The 21,474-nt window shown below is 42.7% G+C and overlaps 3 protein-coding genes across 3 annotated transcripts; 1 reads left to right on the top strand and 2 right to left on the bottom strand.

Moving 5' to 3' along the window:
• Positions 1-9,424: 9,424 nt before the first annotated feature.
• Positions 9,425-10,399, bottom strand: LOC101564828 (histone H2B type 2-F). The gene has a single exon (XM_004632418.2). The coding sequence runs from the start codon at positions 10,316-10,318 to the stop codon at positions 9,938-9,940; it is 381 nt and encodes a 126-aa protein (XP_004632475.1). The 5' UTR covers positions 10,319-10,399; the 3' UTR covers positions 9,425-9,937.
• Positions 10,400-11,062: 663 nt separating this feature from the next.
• Positions 11,063-11,576, bottom strand: LOC101565221 (histone H3). Its single transcript, XM_023716445.1, has 2 exons — positions 11,165-11,576; positions 11,063-11,134 (listed from the first exon to the last, which is right to left on the bottom strand). The coding sequence occupies exons 1-2, from the start codon at positions 11,572-11,574 to the stop codon at positions 11,089-11,091; spliced, it is 456 nt and encodes a 151-aa protein (XP_023572213.1). The 5' UTR covers positions 11,575-11,576; the 3' UTR covers positions 11,063-11,088.
• Positions 11,577-18,371: 6,795 nt separating this feature from the next.
• Positions 18,372-19,118, top strand: LOC101564443 (histone H4). The gene has a single exon (XM_004632417.3). The coding sequence runs from the start codon at positions 18,463-18,465 to the stop codon at positions 18,772-18,774; it is 312 nt and encodes a 103-aa protein (XP_004632474.1). The 5' UTR covers positions 18,372-18,462; the 3' UTR covers positions 18,775-19,118.
• Positions 19,119-21,474: the final 2,356 nt, after the last annotated feature.

The raw sequence follows: 21,474 nt of genomic DNA, 5'->3' as shown, positions 1-21,474 counted from the left end.
TTCTTTGTAAGCATGTTCTCTGTGTGCTTTAGAGCCTTCTCTTAAGCTCCTTGTTCTGTTGTTTTATTGCTGTGTACCTGAGGTGAGGGTCCTTTCAGTTTTACTCCTGTATCCTCAGAACTTAATGGGACCCTGCTGGCTGGAGAAATAACAAACCTTATCAGCAGATCTGTATTTTAATTTTCTCAATTTTCACCTTCTCTGCCTTCTCATCCTATTGAATGAATTTTAGAACATCTGGATCTTTCATGTCATTTAACTTTTCTTTCATATTTTCCATTTGTCTATCTTTTATGTAGTTTTAAAGACCAATTTCGTTTGATCTTTCAGCTTATCTTTTTCTTACCTATGCTAGTTTATCCTGGTTTCAACCTTGTTGATTTTTGATTAACAAATTTCACATTTTCATGATCTTCATGCTTTTATTATCCTCTCCTGTATCTCTGAAGTCTCTTTGTTAACAGTTTCTTTGGGCTCTACTGTTCATTAAGTTCAGTGTTTCTGATTTACTAACAAAATTCAGCTCTATTGCAATTTACTTTAGGCCCCATGCTGAACTGATGTTCCAGTGAAATTTCCCAATCTATTGCTTCACCAGAAACAAATTTATAACTGGGCATAGTGACACACATCTGTAATCCTAGCACTCGGGAGGTGGAGGCAGGAAGATTGCTGCCAGTTCAAGGCCAGCCTGGGCTACAAAGTGAGTTCAAGGCCAGCCTGAACTTCATAGTGAAACCTTGTTTCAAAACAAAAACAAAAACACCTTATGCTATAGAGGAAACTTATTTTCTGCAGTTGTCAGGAAGGGAGATTTCTCCTAAAATTTCTGATGACTCTTGCTTATGTGCTCATCTTTGTTCTGGAGTATTCCTGTGCTGAAGCTGCTTGTATGTGAAGGATGGCAAATAATACTGGACTTCCAAGTAATTTTTTCATGATAGGAATGCTTCTCTACCTGTACACATGAATCAACCCCATAATCTAGATTCAGCCATCCCTGAAAAAGTCCCACCCATGACCCCAAGAGGCTTTGGGGGCCATCTAAACACAGACATCACAAAGACCTTCTTGTTTCCTGCTCAAAAAAGAGTGCCTGTATGTTGAGCTGTAGAAGACTCAGGTCAACAATTTCTGACATTGCCAGTGAAGCAGAAGACCCAATACTATTATGGACTACAGAACTCTTTTAGAATATTTTGCTGAGTTAACACACCTATAATATTCAAATAACAGAACTAACCAAAAAAAGGTGATACATTGGAATGTCCATTTTGTATCTGTGTATTCAAAGTGGTTAGGATAGATATATAGTTACATTCTCTTAATGAATAGAGGGATTTGTTCTAATGGTGTTTGTAAATAGGATATCAAGTCCACATCTTGTACAGCAATTAACCACTAGGAAGAATGTATGCAATGTGTTAATTATTGAAACTGTCCTACCAATTTGGTTTGAAACTGTCTCATTGCTATTTGTTTTTCAATAAAATTATGGGAAAAAAAAGAGTGCTTGTGTGGATGATAGATTATTTGGTCCCCCTACTTACCAAACAAAATGCAAAGAGACACTACGATTGAAACTGTGGTGAAAAACAGAAAGTTTCCCACATTTTCATTTCTTCTTCTTTGCCCTCACACACTGATGGCATCAAACTCTTTTGTGGCTTGTTATATTCTTCAAGGTAGGAAAAGAATAGAAATGAATAAATCTTATCTTCTGCTCTTACTGTGGTACCCAAACAGTGATACTATCAGTTGTCCCAAGACCAACTCTTGCTCCTAGAATCTACAAAGTATAGATCATTTTTTGGTTCACTCCTATCTTCTGCAAAAATCTTGTGTCGCACTCTTCATTTTCACTCCACCTGCCATCCTTTTGTCAATTTCCCATTATTCCTAGCAATTTGGTGTTAAAGATGAGAAGAACGCAACATACCTTCAGAATATTACCTTGAATCAGTAATTATGTTCACGTGTGTTAGCACAGAAGAAACTTACATGGCATTCACAATCTCTACCGCCAACATCAACTAACATTTTTTCCCCAGGAAAGCCTTCTCTTATTTTATTTTCATCTTAGAAAATGTTCTCATTTGGCACCTGATACATCAAACCAAAGACCTCAAGCCAACAAACCTGGGCCACTCACAAGTTCCCATGGGCAGTTCTCCATGTCCACCATCACTGGAGCACTTGTTCCTATCTTTGGTCCCTTGAGGAAGCCTAAACCTGTCTCAGATGTGCTAATAATGCTGCCACAAGGTGGTGGAAATGTCCATAAAATTATAATTGACAACGTGAAACATGAAAGCCCCTGAAACATCAACCCTAGTACTGTCTTGACAGCTGAGTTCTTTACTCAGGTGGCGGATTTCCAGACAGGGTCTGAATCATTTTTATTCAACACCTTGCTGTCTCTGCCTGGGCCAGAATGACGAAAAACCTGCCCTCTCCCATGACACAGTGGAGGAGATACAAGCACTCTTGCAGTTTCAGAGCTCAACTGTCTAAAGAACTATGGTTTTAGAAATAAAGCCATGCTGTTAAGTTGAGCTGTGGGGGACTCAGGTCAATAATTTCTGACATTGCCAGTTAAACAGAAGACCCAATGCTATTATGGGCTACTGGACTCTTTTAGAATATTTTGCTGAGTTTACACACCTATAATATTCAATAACGGAACCTAGAAAAAATGGGGTATACGGATGAATGTCCATTTTGTATCTGTATATTCAAAGTGGTTGGGATAGATATATAGTTACATTATCTTAATGAATAGAATGATTTGTTCTAATGGTGTTTGTAAATAGGATCACAAGTCCGCATCTTGTACAGCAATTAACCACTAAGAAGAATATATGCAGTGTGTTATTTGTTGAAAAAAAAAAAAAAAAGAAAAAGAATATGGTTTACAATGAGCTCTTAGTTCTGCTGGTTGGACAAAATCCTCAAGTTCAGCTTTGCTCCTTTTGTAAAAGAGTACATTCCCAGGAGCCACAGAAAATGCTCAAAACCCAGCAAGACAGTGAGTATACACGCAATTTCCAACTGGTCTGGAGTCTTTCTCAAGATCTCAATTCAGGATTAGCTACTCAAAGCATGAATAACAGAAAATATTTCGGGAATCAGGGCTGCTCTGTTTAGCCCTGATGAGGAAAAAGTTCATACTTGACTGACAAAGAGGAAACTGGGCACTAACCAGGCGCAAGCAGGGGCTGCCTTCAGACCAAAACCTCTCGGTGTGTGGCCCAAGCGGGGCCGCAGGCCCGGGACCAGCGCTCCAGCAGTGCGGTGCTCCTTCCCTGGCCCGTGAGCACTACAGGAGACTGACAGCGGAGACATGATCGAGCCAAACCAGAGCTCCCGAGTTGCTCTAACAGCTTCTGGCACACCAGCGTTTCAAAGACGAGCTTAAGACTAAGAACCGTGAGGACCCAGAGTAGACGAAGCATGACCAGCCGCTTCTCTCTGACTTGGAAGAGGCCCACCGATACTACAGTGGTGAAGAGGTGCTGAGCCGGTCAACAGTGAAAAGGGGTACGAACACCGGCCATCAGGAAAGGCCCGGGGCCTGGCGGTCTACGCGGAGTATGAGCAACACGCAGACCTCAGTGATGGCGAAGCTCAGTCTCTGCACCAGCTCCCGCAGTGAAAAGAGCATTGCCCCCACCCCACCCTGCCCCACCCCACCCATCCCCGCGGGCCTGTCTGGTGCACTCCATGGCTGTAAGCAAGCAGCCCCACCTGCCCCAGCATGCTGCTGATCCTGGCGGGTCCTGGGACTCAGTAGTGGTCGCCAGTGGACACCTGCCAGCTCGGGGCACCATGGTCCACTGGCCAACCTCAACTAACATTAATTAAAACGTTTATTGTCAACATTAATCGAAGCATCATGTTTTAAAAGTCTAAGCATCATTATTGGAATTTGCTCATTTATCCTTCATGAAACGTTTGCAGTATTATTATTATTCCCAATCTTAAAAATGAGGAAACAATAAGAAACACTTCCTGATACTACTGAGAAGGTGGAGCCAAGCTCCACACCAGCTAGCTCAGTAGCCTGCCCTCTTTACTCACACACTATCCAGTGGCATACCTAGGAGAAGGTGGGAAACACCATCCTTGTACAATGCCAGAAAAAATTTTTCAAATGTATTCTCTGTATTGTGAGGAACCACATTTTCATCCATTAACTCAGTCTGAATGACTGGGTCAGTGCTTCTAATCCTCATTTTTTCATATAAGGAAGAACAGTCACAGTATTGTTGTCTTGCTTTGCCTGCATAATCTTTACAACTCTGCTTCTTCCCATACTATAAAAGATTCTCATATACTAATCCTAGAGATTTTTCAACTATGATCCTTTCCCTTCCTCTCAAACACATACCCACAATCATAAATAACATGAAATAAAATTCCTTTATGCAAATGAAAAGAAATCACAAGTAGTTTTTTTTTTTTTCTCTCTCTCTCTAGGCTACAGCTTGGAATTTAAGTTTTATGTTGGTTAAGTCTTCTGCTAATCCTAAGATTATATTGTTCTCTACATGTATTTACTGTCTGGAAAAAGGAAGGAGGAGGCATTTAAGAATAATTTCTATCACTTAATACTTTGATACTCACAAGAAAAAATATGGAAGTCAGAGTTCAATTACCTTAAAAGACTCAGGAAAAGTATTCTTACCAGAAGGCTTAGATAAACAAAATCATTCAAAGTTTTGTAACATAGGGGCCAACGAGATAGCTCAGTGGACTAAAGTGCCTGCTTAGGCAAGCATAGGGACCATGATTCGATCTCCTGTACCACATGCCACACCAGCCCACCCCCACAGCAGCCTGAGCTGGCCACAGAATCCAGAGATGTAATGGCTTAAACCTGTAATCCCAGCACTGAGGAGGCTGAAAACAGGAGGATCACTATGGGTCCAAGCTGTGTAATGAGACCCTGTAACAACCAAATACATTAGAAGAAGAAGAAGAAGAAGAAGAAAAAAAAAAGAAGAAGAAGAAGAAGAAGAAGAAGAAGAAGAAGAAGAAGAAGAAGAAGAAGAAGAAGAAGAAGAAGAAGAAGATTTATAACACAAGGAGAAAAGAGAAGAAGACCAAGAAATGAAACAAACATGATTGTTCCCTTATTGGGCCTAATCCAATGTTATGGTTTGTGTCTAGTTGTCCCCCCAAAGCCTCATGCAATCATGGGGAAGACTCTAGAGTTTGTAATTCATGATTCAGTGCTGGGATTATGGGTGTAAATGCTGTTGGGATTACGGGTGTGCTACACCCGCCCTTAGGCAGATAGCCTGAAGGTAATATAGAAAGGGGGAGAGAGGTAAGCTGCTGCCTCTGCTCCTCCCTTTCTGCTCTTGCTGTTTTTCACTGCCATGAACTCTGACATGGGCCACACTGCCATGGAGCCAGCTGATTATGGACTAGAATCTCCACAAACTGAGCTAAATAAACCTTTCCTTCTTTAATGTGGGGTGTTGGTTATTTCATCCCAGCAATGAGAGAAAAGTAACCAAGATATTCAATATGTACAATATATTAATTAATTAATCAGCTTATTGTTCTCCTGCTCATTGTTCCACAAATTATGAGTCTTGGGTAGGCAGACATGCAGAACTAGATAAAATATAGTGTCAGAGAGAAATTATCTAAGTGTTCCAGATAAATTCATTCACTTGGCTTGCTTTTGTGTTAAACCTTCAAAATACAGAATTTTCAGTTCAAAAATCAGAAACAAGAAAGAGATTTTTAATGAAAGTTGGGTTTTTTTTCTGAAAACATTGATATAAAATATTACAAACATCAGGCGGGAGAAGTCATTTCAAAATATCTGCAGCCATGAGGAGCTTTTTATATCTGTATTCCTAACTACTCAAGAGGCTGAGGCAGGAGTGTGAGTTCTGCCTGGACAACACAGAAAAACTTCATCTCAAAAATAAATAAAAACTAAAAACAGAAACAATGCTTACTGGCTGGCCATAGTGGTATACTCAGGAGGCTGAGGTAGGAAGGTCACTGTGAATTCAAGGCCAGTCTAGGTTACCTAGTGAGTTCAAGAGTTCAAGGCCAGTCTAAATTACATAATAAGACCATGTCTGAAAAAAAAAAAAAAAGATTGCTTACCAAATGTTGAGAGTAGTTGAAGCTGGGAATTGGTCATATTTGAGAGGGCAGGACCAGGCCACATTGCCTAAAGCAGTCAAGCTACTTCAGTTTCAAGAAAAGCATCCTACCAGGACAATTTCAGTCATTAGTCACTAGGCAATCTTGTATCTTGCAATACTAACTTGGCAAGAGTACAAATAAATGTCCCCAGTGTTGTTATTTAGATCTTTTGCCCATCAGATATACAGACCTCCACCTGACCTAAGCTCTTATCTTGTGGTTTGATTTTCTAAATCTCCTCAAGCTGTTTTCTTCTGGAGACCACCAAGAGAGTGAGTCCCCACAACTATAAACTATACACAGGCATTTACTGAGACTAATAGCAGACTTTGTAAAGCTCTTGTCTGTTTCCTACTTCATTTTTTTCCCTATTGAGTCACATAGCAGCTACAGAATCAACAGTCTGCAAATAAATTGTAGGAAATGCCTTATTGGTGATGTTTTTAGAATTAAAGAAGTTCTTGCGCTCTAATATAATAAGATGCTTGGGGAAAGTGACTTTCAAGGCACTAGAAATCTATAAAATCTCCATTATTGGGAAAGGAAATGGGCTCCAGAGGTGCAAGGGCAAGCATGCAATGCCTTGCTAACTGTAATATTTATCAACATTCGTCAAGTATCTAGGATGTCCCCAGCACTGTACACAGTGCTGTCAGAACCTTATCTCACTTAATCCTCATAACAAGCCTAGGAGGTGGGCTCTGTTATTTTTCTCATTTTCACAGGGGAAGAAACTGGGAGTTAAAGAAAAAACTTTCTCAAAGTCATTCAGTTAGCTTTCAGGCTACAAATCTGGGACTCCAGGTTGAGTCTCAGAGCAGTGCAGCAAGAATGATAAGAGGAGAAATGGGCAAAGTGGGGAGAACCAGAGTCCCTGTTGTGAGTGCTGCAGAAACAGCTCTGGAGTGATGGAGAGACATTTAAGAATCACCTGCACCTCTGCGGCCTCTGAGCTGCCTGCCAGCATGCTGTGTGCTCCTACAGGAGCCGAAGTCACCTGGGTTCCTTCTTTTCTGGCCTCTTCTATATCCAGAAAAGGTAATCTTGTCAGAATCAAGGAACAATATAGAGTACATATGGGGGAGTTACAATCATTATTGTCCACAAACCTGCTTAGAGCTCTCACAGTATAAATCATTGCATATTTAAAAATCTTCATATAAGCTAATTTAGAAGCAGTATAAAGAGCAAAATAGACTAAAACCTCCTAAAAGAGCCAATGGATTAGAAATATGCATGTCAAGCAAATTTAAAGATAACAATTATAATCCCTTCAGTTGACAGCCTAAGATTAAGGAAACTCAAAAATGTGACAATGGTCAGTGAATTTAATCCCAAATCCCTACTTATTTAAATTATTTCAGGGTCAGTACTATTGACTGTTGTCACCAGTATAGAAACTAACGTAACTTAAACATTTTATTTCTGACAAGCTCTCAGCTGAGTCATCTTACTCTGGCCTCTTGTCTGGCAGTCTTCAGAGAAAGATGACTTCAGTGAGAATCTAAAATTTCCAATGAAAGAAGTAATATATGGCACATTTTATTTGACTTTTAATTGAGTATAAATTTGAACCTCTATGTTATAAAATCAAATTTACTTTAAACACAAAGTTGTCATGTAAATTCCTCCTTTATCCAAATGGCTTCATTTCGGTGGGGTGAGGTGGCACACATTTGCAATCCCAGCTCTTCTGGAGGCTGAGGTGGAAAAATCACAAGTTTGAGGACACTTAGACAATTTAGTGAGATCTTGTCTCCAAGTAAAATTTAAAAGCTGTGAGTGTAGCTCAGTGATAGAGCACTTGCCTAGCACGTGTTCAAGTCCTGGGTTCAATCTCCAATGGAGAAGCGACTTCACTTCAAAGCTCATTAAAAGGGAACCGTGGCCCCAAAGGCAGATTTACTTGGTAAAATAAACATACACTAGCCTTTGTTCAGATAAGTCAAGGTTTTGAACTGAATCTTCAGAAATTCACTCCACATATTAACTTTTTTTTAGATTTTTTTTTTAAATTTTATTTATTTATTTGTGTGTGTGTGTGTGTGTGTGTGTGTGGCCAGTTCAGCCCACCAGGGGGCGGGGCTGGCTGGCATGTGGTGCTGGGGAATTGAACCCGGGTCCCTGTGCTTTGCTAAGCTTGTTCTAAGTAGGTGCTTTAGACCACTGAGCCATCTCACTAGCCCCACATATTAACTTTTGTGTACCATAAATTTCTTCTTCACTCATCCTCAAATTGTTTCCTTTCTCATGTTTCTCAGTCAAGGGCTCTGACACACCAACAGGTTAACATTTGAGGATCTTGACCAGATACAGAGATGTACCTCCAAAACCTATTCACACACACACACAATCACCTCCCTAGGCCCCACTTACAATCTAACTGAATCAAGAAATTTCATGTTATGGTTTGTGTGTATTTTTCCCCCAAATCCTCTGATCTACAGTTCTACAGTTGTGATTAATTCATGATCCAAGGCTGGGATTATGGTTCTGAGTACTGCTGGGATTATGTGAGTGCTACACCAGCCTAGGACGGATAGCCTGATATAAGAGAAACAGAGACAGACTTGCTCTCTGTTGCAGTTGCCATTGTCACTGTTACTCCTCCAGTTTGCTCTCTGCTCTTTGCCGCTGCCATGAAACGTTGCTCTCGGCCATGTGCCACTCTGCCTTGGAGCCAGTTGAGTATGGCCTGAAACCTCCAGTTACCATGAGATAAAGAAACCCCTCCTTCCTTCGTTTTGCGTGTCGGGTATTTGTCCCAGCAATGAGAAGAGTAACTGAGACAATGAGAAGTACCCTTAACAACTGAGATTCTTAGAATGCTGAAATTTTATTACAGACGGAAGACGGGTTCTTGCCCTGGGAAGAGACGTTTCCCTGGGTAGATTATCTGTAAACCATCACAGTAAATCTATGGAAAGTTCAGCTTTCTACCAGTGGAAACACAGGTTGGAGTTGAGAGGTTTGACTAATCTGAGCATTAGGCCAGGTCTAATGGTTCATCCCACTAAGACCAGCATTCATGGCTGAGGCAGGAATCTCCAGCTCAAAACCAGATTGTACTATACAGCAAGACCATGTCTCAAAAATCTAAAAATAAATTGGGATAACATTTTGACAGATAGGGAGATCATTGCACCCCGGGTCGCCATCTCTGTAGAATTAAGTCAGGCAATGTTTTCAAAATCTACTTTATAAAATGTTCAGTATTCCAGCTTCTACCCATTAAATGCACCCCTCCCAAGGGGTGAAGGCAAAGCTTCCCTGATGTCACTGGAATAGAAATCAAGGGAAGATGCCTAGGTCAATTTATTGACATACAAGTTTGTGACATGTTTAGAGGTACAGGAAGAAACATTGAAACACAGGAGCACTAAGTGGGAGAAATTTAAGGCTGTCTCCACTACAGAAAATAAACTACAGCTTGCTCATTTTCAGAGATGTAACCAATTTGGAAACGCAGGCGGGTTTTCCAACTCTACCACATCAGTCCCCGGTTTCCCGGGAGTGTGGGGGGATGAACACTCCTGAGAAATAATGAAGCCTATTTTCAGTTGAGTTCTCGTTGTTTGCTAGTAAAACTCATTTAACTGAACGCTATTATTAAACTACACTACAGAGAACCTCCAAAATACTCTTGGCCACGAAAGCACCCTAAGCAAAAAGCCAGTGGCTAGTTAGTGTTTACAGCCGCTTTCCTGGTAACTGAAGTGGCTCTGAAAAGAGCCTTTGGGGAATAGTTCATCTGTCGCGTCCCTTACTTAGAGCTGGTGTACTTGGTGACCGCCTTGGTGCCCTCGGACACGGCGTGCTTGGCCAGCTCCCCGGGCAGCAGCAGGCGCACGGCCGTCTGGATCTCGCGGGACGTGATGGTCGAGCGCTTGTTGTAGTGCGCCAGGCGCGACGCCTCGCCGGCGATGCGCTCGAAGATGTCGTTGACGAAGGAGTTCATGATGCCCATGGCCTTGGACGAGATGCCGGTGTCGGGGTGTACCTGCTTCAGCACCTTGTAGACATACACTGAATAGCTCTCCTTGCGGCTGCGCTTGCGCTTCTTGCCGTCCTTCTTCTGCACCTTTGTTACAGCCTTTTTCGAGCCCTTCTTTGGAGCAGGAGCAGACTTCGCCGGATCTGGCATTTTTTCCTTCTCCGCGTACAACTGCAGTAGACGCCAACAGAAAGGAACACAGACTACACCATAAACCGCCCGGTTGCGCTATACTTATAGAGCTCATATGCAAATGAGGGTTCCAAAAGTGCTGTGCTTTTATTGGTTAATTTTATCCACTGTCGTCATAGAAGGGTGGAGTCTATGTAAATAAGATTTTGGTTGCGCTTCCTTAGTGGTCATTAGAACAAAAGTCATATTGGCCAATCAAAATGTTCCATTGCACATAAACCAGTAAATTACGTAGAACAGTGATTTCACCGATTCAGTCTCTCCTTAGTTTTCGTTTTAGGGAACTATGTATGGAATTCTGAAGTACAAAGTAAGCTCGTTTTTCCAATTTTTTTGTATATAAATACCACTAAAATTACACTATTCAGACTTCCACCACCTGTATTACATAACGAATAAAGCTATAAAGCGGCTATAAATTCCTAAATGCAGAAGACAAAAGACAAAAGCTTCTTTCAAGAGGGATTCGTTTCTGGCACCAGGGTCTTGCATATCTAGATTCAACACTTATTTTGCCTCGCGTACAAAATTTTCCTTTAAAACGTGCTGTACATTTAACCCAGTACAAAAGGCTGACCTGCTGACCCATAAGCAAGCTTCTTTCCTGTGCCATAGAATTACGAATCGGAAACACATATCCCATACCACCCACTTTGGAGATTGCTCCCTATTTCTCTGCTCAGGACATTGATGGGCAGTAAACCTTGCTGAAACTGATACAGCATCTCTTAATGGAAACGTAGGTGGCTCTGAAAAGAGCCTTTGTGGACGACGGACGAGACGCGGGTCGGAGCGTGCGCTTCCTAGGCCCGCTCCCCGCGGATGCGGCGAGCCAGCTGGATGTCCTTGGGCATGATGGTGACGCGCTTGGCGTGGATGGCGCACAGGTTGGTGTCCTCGAACAGGCCCACCAGGTAGGCCTCGCTCGCCTCCTGCAGCGCCATCACGGCCGAGCTCTGGAAGCGCAGGTCCGTCTTGAAGTCCTGCGCGATCTCGCGCACCAGCCGCTGGAACGGCAGCTTGCGGATCAGCAGCTCGGTGGACTTCTGGTAGCGCCGGATCTCGCGCAGCGCCACGGTGCCGGGCCGGTAGCGGTGCGGCTTCTTCACGCCGCCCGTGGCCGGCGCGCTCTTGCGGGCCGCCTTGGTGGCCAGCTGCTTCCGCGGGGCCTTGCCGCCGGTCGACTTACGGGCGGTCTGCTTCGTCCGCGCCATAGCTCTCTTTCAACAAGGACAGGATTGGGCAGACATATTTATAGACATAGCCTCGTCTTGATTGGGCTAGAAAGGAGGAATTTCTAGAATTCTGATCTGATTGGCTAGAACTCAATCCTATTTACTGATGCTGAGAAAAGTACGCTAACCTCTTATTCCTTCTCCGCCCTTTTTTTCTATAATTTACCCATCCAAGGATAGTTTTTTGAAGACCTTTCCTTTAAGTTGGTGTATATTTTATAATATAAATTTAGAAACTTTTGTATATTTTATATTTTAACAGGTTCCTTCTGAAAAACAGCATGCCTTTCTATGAACTAAGGTTCAGCTTGTTTCAAGTCACCTGCTACTGTAACACCCCTCCCATAGTTTTTTATGTAGAGCCCGGCCCTGTGCTCCACACTTAAATGTAGCACATGATCACTAAAGCAGAATAAAACAATATTTCTAAGAGATTAAAAAATTAAACTTACCCTTACCTGACTTCTGACCCTAACCAGCGCCCATTTTGTCGCCCTGCTACTGACCAACTTGACCGTAGGGGCTCTGCCCTCCTTTAGCCTTTTCCCCCAGGAATGAGGCTTCTTCTCTCTTGCCCCTTCGTCAAAGGCCAGTTAGGGCCTGCATAGAAAATGCTTCTAAGTCAAAAAAGAGTAAGACTAGAAATATTAAGTTCTTCTTTACAATGAAGAATAGTTTCTAGTCAAGTCCTTATCAGCCATAGGACACTGAAATGAAGTTTAAGACAAATGTTTTCGCACAGCGTGGTGGCGCATGCCTTTAGTCCCAGCACTAGAGAGGCTGAGACAGGATAGTGGCGAGCCTGAGACCAGTCTGAGCTACAAAGTGAGCTCAAGGCCAGTTGAACTGCATAGCAAGATCCTGTCTCAAAAAAGACCGCCAACAACAAAATGTTTCATTATTTCTGAGTTACTCATATTTTCTTCAGTAAGGATAAAATGTTTTCTATTATGTACATATTTCATATTTTCTATGTTTTCCACAAGGACAGTAAAGATCTTTTGCCTTTTAGTTATACTATATGCTTTGAGTATTGTTCAGGCTACAGCATAAAACACTGACTTATATAAAAAGTACTGATAATGTAAAAGTCATATTAGTTCATGTAAAACTTTTAATTATATGCTTGTTTTATTGAAAAACCCATTGGGCCCAGGAGATGACACAAGGGCCTCAGTTCAATCCTCGGTTCTGCCAAAAAAAGAAAAGAAGAAGGAGAAGGAGAAGGAGAAGGAGAAGGAGAAGGAGAAGGAGAAGGAGAAGGAGAAGGAGAAGGAGAAGGAGAAGGAGAAGGAGAAGAAAAAAAGCATTACATACAACCTTATGAAAATTCAACTTAAGAACCAATGCAGATTCAAGAGGCTTAAAACTAATCTTGACAGTGACAATATGAATCATCTTCCTACTAAAATCAAAGTAAAAGTGATCTTAGGAAGTTTTCCTGAAGAATGTAGAAAATCATTAGCTTAATTAATATCTTAAGAATCTCTCATGAGCAGATGCAGGGTCCTCCAAGGAGCTCTAAAATGGCATGCAGAAGTGTGACTGGTGTGAACAACTGTTGTCCTTCCTGTGGTGGTTTTCTACTGGTGTCCCACAGTGAAGGGTTTGAAAGTTCTACCTACACTGTGTCATTTAATGCTAACTTTGTGAAACAGGAGTAACTTGCCTCACTTTACAGGTAGGAAAACAGACTCAGAAATTATGGTTTGTCTGGGTAAGTAAAAATGATTTGTAATATTCTAAAGCAAAATAATGTGCTTATGCATGAAGAATGTCCTATTTCATTACTACTGTGCTAACTTACAAACTTTACCACAAGTATACATGGTTTATAGTATGAGCCAGAGCACTGTTACATGAGTTTCAATATTTTAGCCTAAGACATTGCCTAGGCTTCTTAGAACATCTGCTGAGGATGAAAGGAAACTGTTCTATTCAAATGGAGAATCCAAGTGTCACAGGATTTTTAACATAATAAAAAAAATTCCAAGAGTCTTCCTCTGATTTAATTTTTTAGTCATAAGAATGTCAACTTAAATATTTACTCAGGGCAACAATTTAAATAAAATTATCAATTGAAATAGTAAACTTTAAACGGTTATAAGTAATATTTGTCAGAATACAAAAACTTCTCACACCCTCAGAAATCACCTTTAATCACGGTTTAGACCTCACATTGGACTGTAGAGCAATATTCCTATGAAAGTTTTCAATCTATTACTTATCAAAAGTAGGTTTGTGGTGCAGAAGAACCTCTGCTTCTCTGAAGCTATGGGGGAGATTGTCATTTTCATGAGCAATTATAAAGGTTTGCACTTTGAATTTTATTAGATATGGAGTGGGCCGGGGGCTAGGTTGACAAATCGCAGATGCTTCAGATATTCTACACAGGATATAAAACAGAAAATTTTAATAAACAGTTATGTGATATACAGTATTTATTTTAATATAAAAGTAGTAAACTAATTTAAAATAGATGTTACAAGAAGATAGTACGTACCTGATTTCTGGCTTCAAGTTTGTCCAGGGCTGGAGTATTCCCCGCTCAGACCTCTGAGTCTGCGTGGCCAGGTCCAGCGCGCGATTTCCTCCTTTTCACTGACCTGCAGCCCTGGGCCAAACTCAGAAGCCATAGGATTTTGAGATTTTTTTTTTTTTTCCTTACCCAATTCTGAGATAAATTCACTTCTTCAATATCCTGCATCACTGGATAAAAAGTTGACACCATTCTCCTTTCTGCTTGAGACAAGAAGGTAGGGCGTGGCTCACACTGGCTGGGAAAGGAGTCACCAAGTTGGAACACAGCCCCCAAAGCCCCGCACTTAGACTTCTCGCGAGAACTCCAGCAGGTTTTCCATCGGAGGGCCCCGACCTGGCTTCAGCCTGAGGAGTGGGTGATGCAGAGAAGACAGGCCACACTGGGATTTTGCCACTGCTTGATTTCGCATGGCGGCTCCTCCTCAGGCTGTAGTGTGTACTTCATTTCCTACTTTTACTTGGCACAAACTTGTGCTTGTCTTAACCAATTTTATTTTGGCCCAGGATAAAAAGCCACCTCCAGAAGAAGACTCCAGCATCCCCAACAGCTGGTAATATATTGATCCTTAACACTTACTGCCAATATGGCACAGCTTCAAATTTATACAATTTCTTGCTTTATTCTGACATATTCCACTATAATATACAATGAAGTAATAGTCTACTTCAAAGCTATACAAAATAAAGTAGTTTTATTCCACTAGCCAACTTGAGGACTATTCAAGGCTACACTTTGTAAATATGTTAAGAACTTTATACTGTAAGGACTTTTTCACACATATTGTGAACCAAACAAATTTTTTTTAACCTTCATAGGTTTTTAGAATTGATCCTATGACCAAATATAGATCAGTAGGAGAAAAACAAACTTCTGACATTGCCAGTCCTATGGATAACCCACTAGTATTATGGACTACTGGACTATATTGGATTATTTTGTTGAATTCACGCACCTATAATATTTAAATGGCAATGGAATACCCATCTCTGACAAAACTAAACAAAAAAATGGGATATAAATGAAGGACTATTTTTTATCTTTATATACAAAATAGGATAGATATACAGCTACTTTCTCTTAATTCGATGAGAAGAAAGATTTGTACAAATAGTGTTTGGACAGGATATCATGTCTGCATCTTGTATTATGAATAACCACTACGAAAACAACAATATGCAATGCATTAATTATTGAAACTGTCCCACTAATTGGTTTTGAAACTGTCTCATTGCTATTTGTTTCTCAGTAAAATAAATTTTTAAAAAAGAGAAAAACAAAGCCAGGCACGGTGGCACACATCTATAATCTCAGCATTCAAGAGGCTGAGACAGGAAGATTCACCAAGAGTTCAAAGAGTTCAAAAACAACTTGACCTAGTGAGACCTTGACTCAAAAAAAAGGAAAAGGAAAAGAAAAGCAGTGATTTTTTTTTTAAAAATTGTATTTGGTATAGGGTCTACAGGGTTTCACTATGTAGATTGGGCTCATAGTGATTCTCCTGTTTTCAGCCTCCCAAGCACTGGGATTACAGTTGCGCCACCACACTAAGCCTCAATCACTGTCTCAGCATGCCCCGGGGGGCAGGGCCAGCATGGCATGCAGGGGATCGAACCCCAGGCACTGGGTTCTGCCTAAGCAGGCGCTTTAGTCCACTGAGCTATCTGGCCAGCCCTAAAATGCAGTGATTTTTTAATATGTGCATTTTAATACAGCATATGTATTTCTGAGTTACTTCTCTCATTACTGACACCCAAAGTTAAAGGAAGAAAGGTTTATTTAGCTCATTTTATAGAGGTTTCAGTTTAGTTCCTAGTTGACTGGATTCAAGGCAGAGTGGAATGGCAGAGGGACATCACAAAGGAGAAACAGTTCTCATGGCAGGCAGGAAGAAGGCAGGAAGGCAGCAAAGCAGGGTGGCAACAAGGAAGCAAGTGGCAATAGCAGCCTTCTTTCTGTCCCCTGTAGTCTACCCTGGCCACACACCCTTCAGTCAGGTAGCACTCACACCCACGGTGGGCCTTTCCATTGCTCATACTCTGAACTATGCCAAAACAATCACTGGACTAATTTAGCAATCACACATACTTAATCCTGCATCACATACTCTAGACCAGCCACCTCTGAAAAAGCCCCACTTATGACCACATGAAGCTTTGAGGGGGGACAATTAAACACAAGATATAACACATATGGAGCACCCAAAAGATGAGTAAATCAAAGGTGATTAAAATTTGGACTATATGTTCCTAACTTAGTAGGGGAAAGGGAGAAAATAAAATAAAAATTATTTTTAGAAAACTAGCCCTTAGAAGGAAAGAAAAATGATAGTCTTGTGACAATGACTGGTTCCGTATCGTACCAACTTCTAGTCTCCAAAAACAGAAAACTGGGGTTGTTACCACATATGTTAAACAACTGAGTAAAAAAACTCAGGTTTTTTTTTTTTAGGAGTCTCTGATTTTAGACAAATAAACAATTTCAGGAACTAAAATGACCCTGGCTCAAAATGTTTCCTATGCCAATGTTTTCCTATGTGGCATATTTTGGGGTAGCTTATCATGAAACCCTCCAAAAGGACACTCTAGCTCTTATTCCACTGAGGTTCCTATCCCTCTAATACCAAAAAGCATCAGTCCCGCCTGCCTTGGCTTGCGGTTGTTTTTATCATACTACAATTTGGTTAAGTCTTTCTTACCAGTATTTAAAAGTGGTCAATGCAGGAACTGTTCATTCTGTAAAGGATTATTGAGCTTACACAGGACACAGAAGTAGCCAGGAGAAAAGAGACCTATTGTGAATTCTAGGGTGTAGCTTTAAGCATGTAGATTGTGAGGCTTGGTGGTTCCATTCATTGAAAAGATGACAGCTGTGCTTTGGGTGGGAATACGTCCTCCACGCGGTGATTGTGAATTTAAACATTTTGGGCTGGGGAGAGTTCGGGGGTCTAAGCGCCTGCTTGGCAAGCACAAGGACAGGGGTTCGAACCCAGGTATCACATGCTGTGTGGCTCCCCCCCCCCCCCGGGAAACACCATGCCAGCCACAGACAGGCGTGGTGGCACATGCCTGTTATCCCAGCGCTGGGGACGCTGACACAGTTGGATCACTACGAGTCTGAACTGCATAGCCAAAAAATAGTATCAAAAATAATAATAAATTTAAACATTTTGATTTTTGTTCATCTTGAGCTTTGAGTTTCAAATAACTGAAGAACCACCAAATGGATTTCCATGTAGGGAGACCATAGGTCTGGACGCAGATCTGGGACTCGTCAGCATGTGGAAAGTAGCTGGCGCCAGCAGAGATGAAACAAGATCTCCCTAAAATATCTTTCAAGAAAAATTACTTCTCATGCAATTATCAGCGCATTTTCTCACAGCTTCTCCTACAGAAGGCGCTAGAAAAGCAATGAACATGCTAGTAAGACCCTCGACCCATTTCGTCGGGCAGGTTCTGATAGCGCCTCTCGGCCCAGAACTAGTGTCCTGCGAAAGCCAAAGCAGCACACTTTGACCGCAGCAGAGAGGGCAGTGCTTAGCCAGGACAGTCTGAGCACTGAGTCCTGGGTGAAAACAGGGCCGATTTTAGGGGACCTGTACGATCGCAGACTCGGGTCTCCTCTAAATTGCACAGTACATTCAACAGAACTTCAGAGGACGTGGTTGGGGATTCACAGGCCTCCACGGGGCGCTTGGCAGGTTTCTGAGATCAATTTTCCTAGAGCCCGACTTCTGACTGAGCTGAGACACGGGGCCTATGGGACCAACAAAAGTGACCCGACTCCGGAATCACAGCCCCCTCCACGCCCCCACACGCAGCGGGGAGCCACCACGCTAGCTCTCTGCAGCCGCGTTGGGAACTCTCGGGTCTATGAGGTTCGGCGCGGGCGTTCTCGCCTGTCCAACTCTGAACTCCCACTTGCTCGTCCTCCAGTCTTCGCCCACCAGACCTTTCTTTTTGCCCTCAATTTCTTATCTTCCCGAAAGCCTGATGTTGAAACAGAGGCACACAGACTGCGGAATCCGGAAGCTGTGTGCGTTGGGATCTGAGCTCTCCCAGAGACCACCGCGTACCAATTGTTGAAAGACAGACACAAAGGAAAAGAGACAAGAGAGGGGGAATACAAAGGAGAAAAGCAACAATCGGAGGAAGCTCCGGCAAAGCGAGCCGGAAACAAAAGAAACGCGAGGCGGCAGGGGGGCGGGGCACCCAGGCTACCTCCTCCGGCTCGCGCTCTTCCAGTCCTCAACCTGGTCCGCCCGCCGTGTATATTAGCGGGGAGCCGCACGGGGCTGCAGTACGTTGTCTTTCTCCACTGCCGAGATCATGTCCGGGAGAGGAAAGGGCGGGAAGGGACTTGGTAAGGGTGGCGCTAAACGCCACCGTAAGGTCTTGCGAGATAACATCCAGGGAATTACAAAGCCCGCTATACGTCGTCTCGCTCGCCGTGGCGGTGTCAAGCGGATTTCTGGTCTCATCTACGAGGAGACCCGGGGTGTCCTGAAGGTGTTTCTGGAGAACGTCATCCGTGACGCCGTCACCTACACCGAGCACGCGAAGCGCAAGACCGTCACCGCCATGGACGTGGTCTACGCGCTCAAGCGCCAGGGCCGCACCCTGTACGGCTTTGGAGGCTGAGCGGAGCGTCTGCCTTGTCTTCACTACCAACGGCCCTTTTTAGGGCCACCCACGCAGTTCCAAAAGAGCTGGCTACTTTGCAGTGGCAGGAGTGGTAATCCGACTTGAGTAGGTGGCTGAAGCACTATTTAAGGACAGCTGGATGGTGGGAACTTAAACTGCGAGGAAGGAAGAGCTCGCGACGGCGCTGACAGCTCAGGTTGAAAGTGGCCGCTCGCCTTCCCTACCTTCGCTGTGTAGCGCAAGCAGGACTTCAGAGGGGGTGCTGTCTTGTGGCGACCTGGTATCAAAGGGCAGCTCATAACGTTAACTGCCTTAGGACCCAAGTAAATCTCAGCGCAATGTAAAAGTTCTAACCCTGCCCAGTTGTCTATCCTGATTTTCCACTCTTAGCCGCTAAAGGGGAAACCAGGTCTAAGGGCTTAATGTTAGTGGCTTGTGCTGCGTGTTTCTGAGGTTTACAAAATCAACCCCAATATGCTGAGTAACTCAAAAGCTTACTGGTGAGTTTGCAGGTTTTCCTGGCAATTTAAACGAGCAGTCAGTACTCTTGGCCTTCCCATGCTCATTTCCATGCTCATCATAAAAAGGCTTAAGAATTTAGTCCCAAGAACCTGAGATGATGAGCGGGTGGCCTTGCGAGCAAGAGTATAGATGAAGGTGAGTGATAAAGGAGCTGAACAAAAATTCTTTAATCGGAACTTTAAAACAGCATCTCCAAGAAATGTAATTCAGGTATGCGACTTTTACCTGTTTGGGCCTGTTGTAGCTTAGTAAATTCAGAGGCCTGTTAAGAACATCCGTACTACTAATACAGACAATAAACTTTAACCTGATAAAAGAATTAATTTTCAGTATCAGTGTGGCAAAGAATACAGCAAGCCAGTGCTTCATTTCTCCTAAACTCCCCAGATGTGAAGATTGGCAGGTCTGCAAAAACGCTTGGGTGGAAGGAGTTTAACAGTTGGTGCTTTAGTAACACTTGATGCTTCAGCGGTGGAGCTGGTAAGACTCACCCCTTGGGAGCCTGTTGTCAGAACAGGGAAAAAAAGTAGTTAATACGATAATGTAAAAGATATGATCAGAAGATAATGCTTACATTTTTGAAAATTTAAAAGACATTAATTTCCCTGGCATGAAACACTTACCCATCGTTTTTGCCACTCTGAAGCGTTCTGGAAGCCTGCTCTCATGAGTGTCTAATTTGCTGTCATGACTGCCTCCACAGCCTGAATTGATTCAAAACATTTACTTTTCATGTTCATTTTGACTTGGGAAAAGGCAGCCGTTACATGTGTCAGATCCAGTGAATAAGGTGGATGAGGACACACATTAATTTTTTTTCCCTTTATAAATAAGGAATATTTATTGAGGGATAGAAATCTCCTGCCTGTGATGGAGGAGACACTCAGTGGGCTGCCTGAGGACTCCACTTCTCAGGAGAAGTTTTATAGAGCACAACAATGAGTCATAACATGGATTATGGCTATCGTTAACCAAAAAGATTATAAACATAACTACTTAGGTAATACTGATCCAATGGGGAAGTAAGTCACATAGTGAGTGGGCATGGAAAGAACTTCTTGGGTAGGTGATGGATCCAGGGGCCTTGGTTTCCTACTGAGGTAATTCATGTCTATCTAGATTTTATTAGATTAGGTGTTACTAATTGTCCCTCGAGAAGTATGTAGGCCTTGTCCTTTGAGGTTTGTCCTTGTTCTTGTTTTTTGAGACAGGGTCTCACTATGTAGTTCAGGCTATCTTTCAACTCACTACATAGCTCAGGCTGGCCTCAAACTCACCATGATCCTCCTGCCTCAGCCTGGATACTGGGATTACAGGCATGGGCCACTATGCCTGGCTGTTGTTATTTAGAAGTTTAGCCTCAAACTGACACATCTGTGGCCATTGTTAGTGTGTTTTCACCTTTTGTCTTGACTCTCTTGAGGGGCCAGCTCTGCCTGACTGCCTATAATGTCCCTACCTAACTCAGCTATCTATAATATCACCACCAAGAGGAAGGAGAGAGAAAGGAAGGGGAAGGGAGAGGAGGAGAGGGAAAAAAGAGAGGAGGAAGGGAGGGGAGAGAGGAAGAAGAGAGGGAAGGAGAGGGGAGGAGGATTAGAGAGAACAGGCAGGAGGGGTGGGTGTGGCAGCTCGTGCCTATAATCCCAGCACTTAGTAGGATCATCAAGAGGTAAGGCCAGCCTAGGTGCCAGAATTCTTATAGGATAGGCTTGTCATCTGATACTGGATGATATTTAGAAAACTCAGTTCTGGGGCCAGCCAGATAGCTCAGTGAATTAAAGTGCCTGCTTAGACAAACACAGGGACCAGGGGTTCAATCCCAGGTCTGCAGAACTGGCCCTATCCCTGGGCGTGCTGAGCTGGCAATGAGAGTGGGTGTGGTGGTACATACCTGTAATCCCAGCTCTTGGGAGGCTGGAAAACAAGAAGGATCACTACAAATCTGATCTGTGGTATGAAACCCTGTAGACCCTGTACTAACTACATAAAAAAAAAAGAAAAGAAAAGAAAGAAAACTCAGTTCCCACTACCTAATGAAATATTCTTTAAAAAAAAAAAAATAGCATGAGACATTACCTAAATTCTTCTGGTCATAGAAAAAAGGCCTACGAATAGCAGGTAAATTTTAAGGGGCATGTGTATGGGTGGGGGAGGGGCTAGTTTGTTTTTGTC

The sequence above is a fragment of the Octodon degus genome, unplaced genomic scaffold, assembly GCF_000260255.1.
Source record: "Octodon degus isolate 3935 unplaced genomic scaffold, OctDeg1.0 scaffold00048, whole genome shotgun sequence".
Taxonomy (NCBI): domain Eukaryota; kingdom Metazoa; phylum Chordata; class Mammalia; order Rodentia; family Octodontidae; genus Octodon; species Octodon degus.
Note: the sequence above shows the minus strand (reverse complement) of the source record. Positions and strands in the feature narration are given on the sequence as shown.

What these genes read in the sequence shown, in the direction of transcription:
- LOC101564828 (XM_004632418.2), bottom strand. Translation starts at nt 10,318, where the DNA reads ATGCCAGATCCGGCGAAGTCTGCTCCTGCTCCAAAGAAGGGCTCGAAA.
- LOC101565221 (XM_023716445.1), bottom strand. Translation starts at nt 11,574, where the DNA reads ATGGCGCGGACGAAGCAGACCGCCCGTAAGTCGACCGGCGGCAAGGCC. An exon ending in ATCCGCGGGGAGCGGGCCTA is followed by an intron (nt 11,135 to 11,164) that starts GGAAGCGCACGC and finishes CCGCGTCTCGTC; the next exon opens with CGTCGTCCACAAAGGCTCTT.
- LOC101564443 (XM_004632417.3), top strand. Translation starts at nt 18,463, where the DNA reads ATGTCCGGGAGAGGAAAGGGCGGGAAGGGACTTGGTAAGGGTGGCGCT.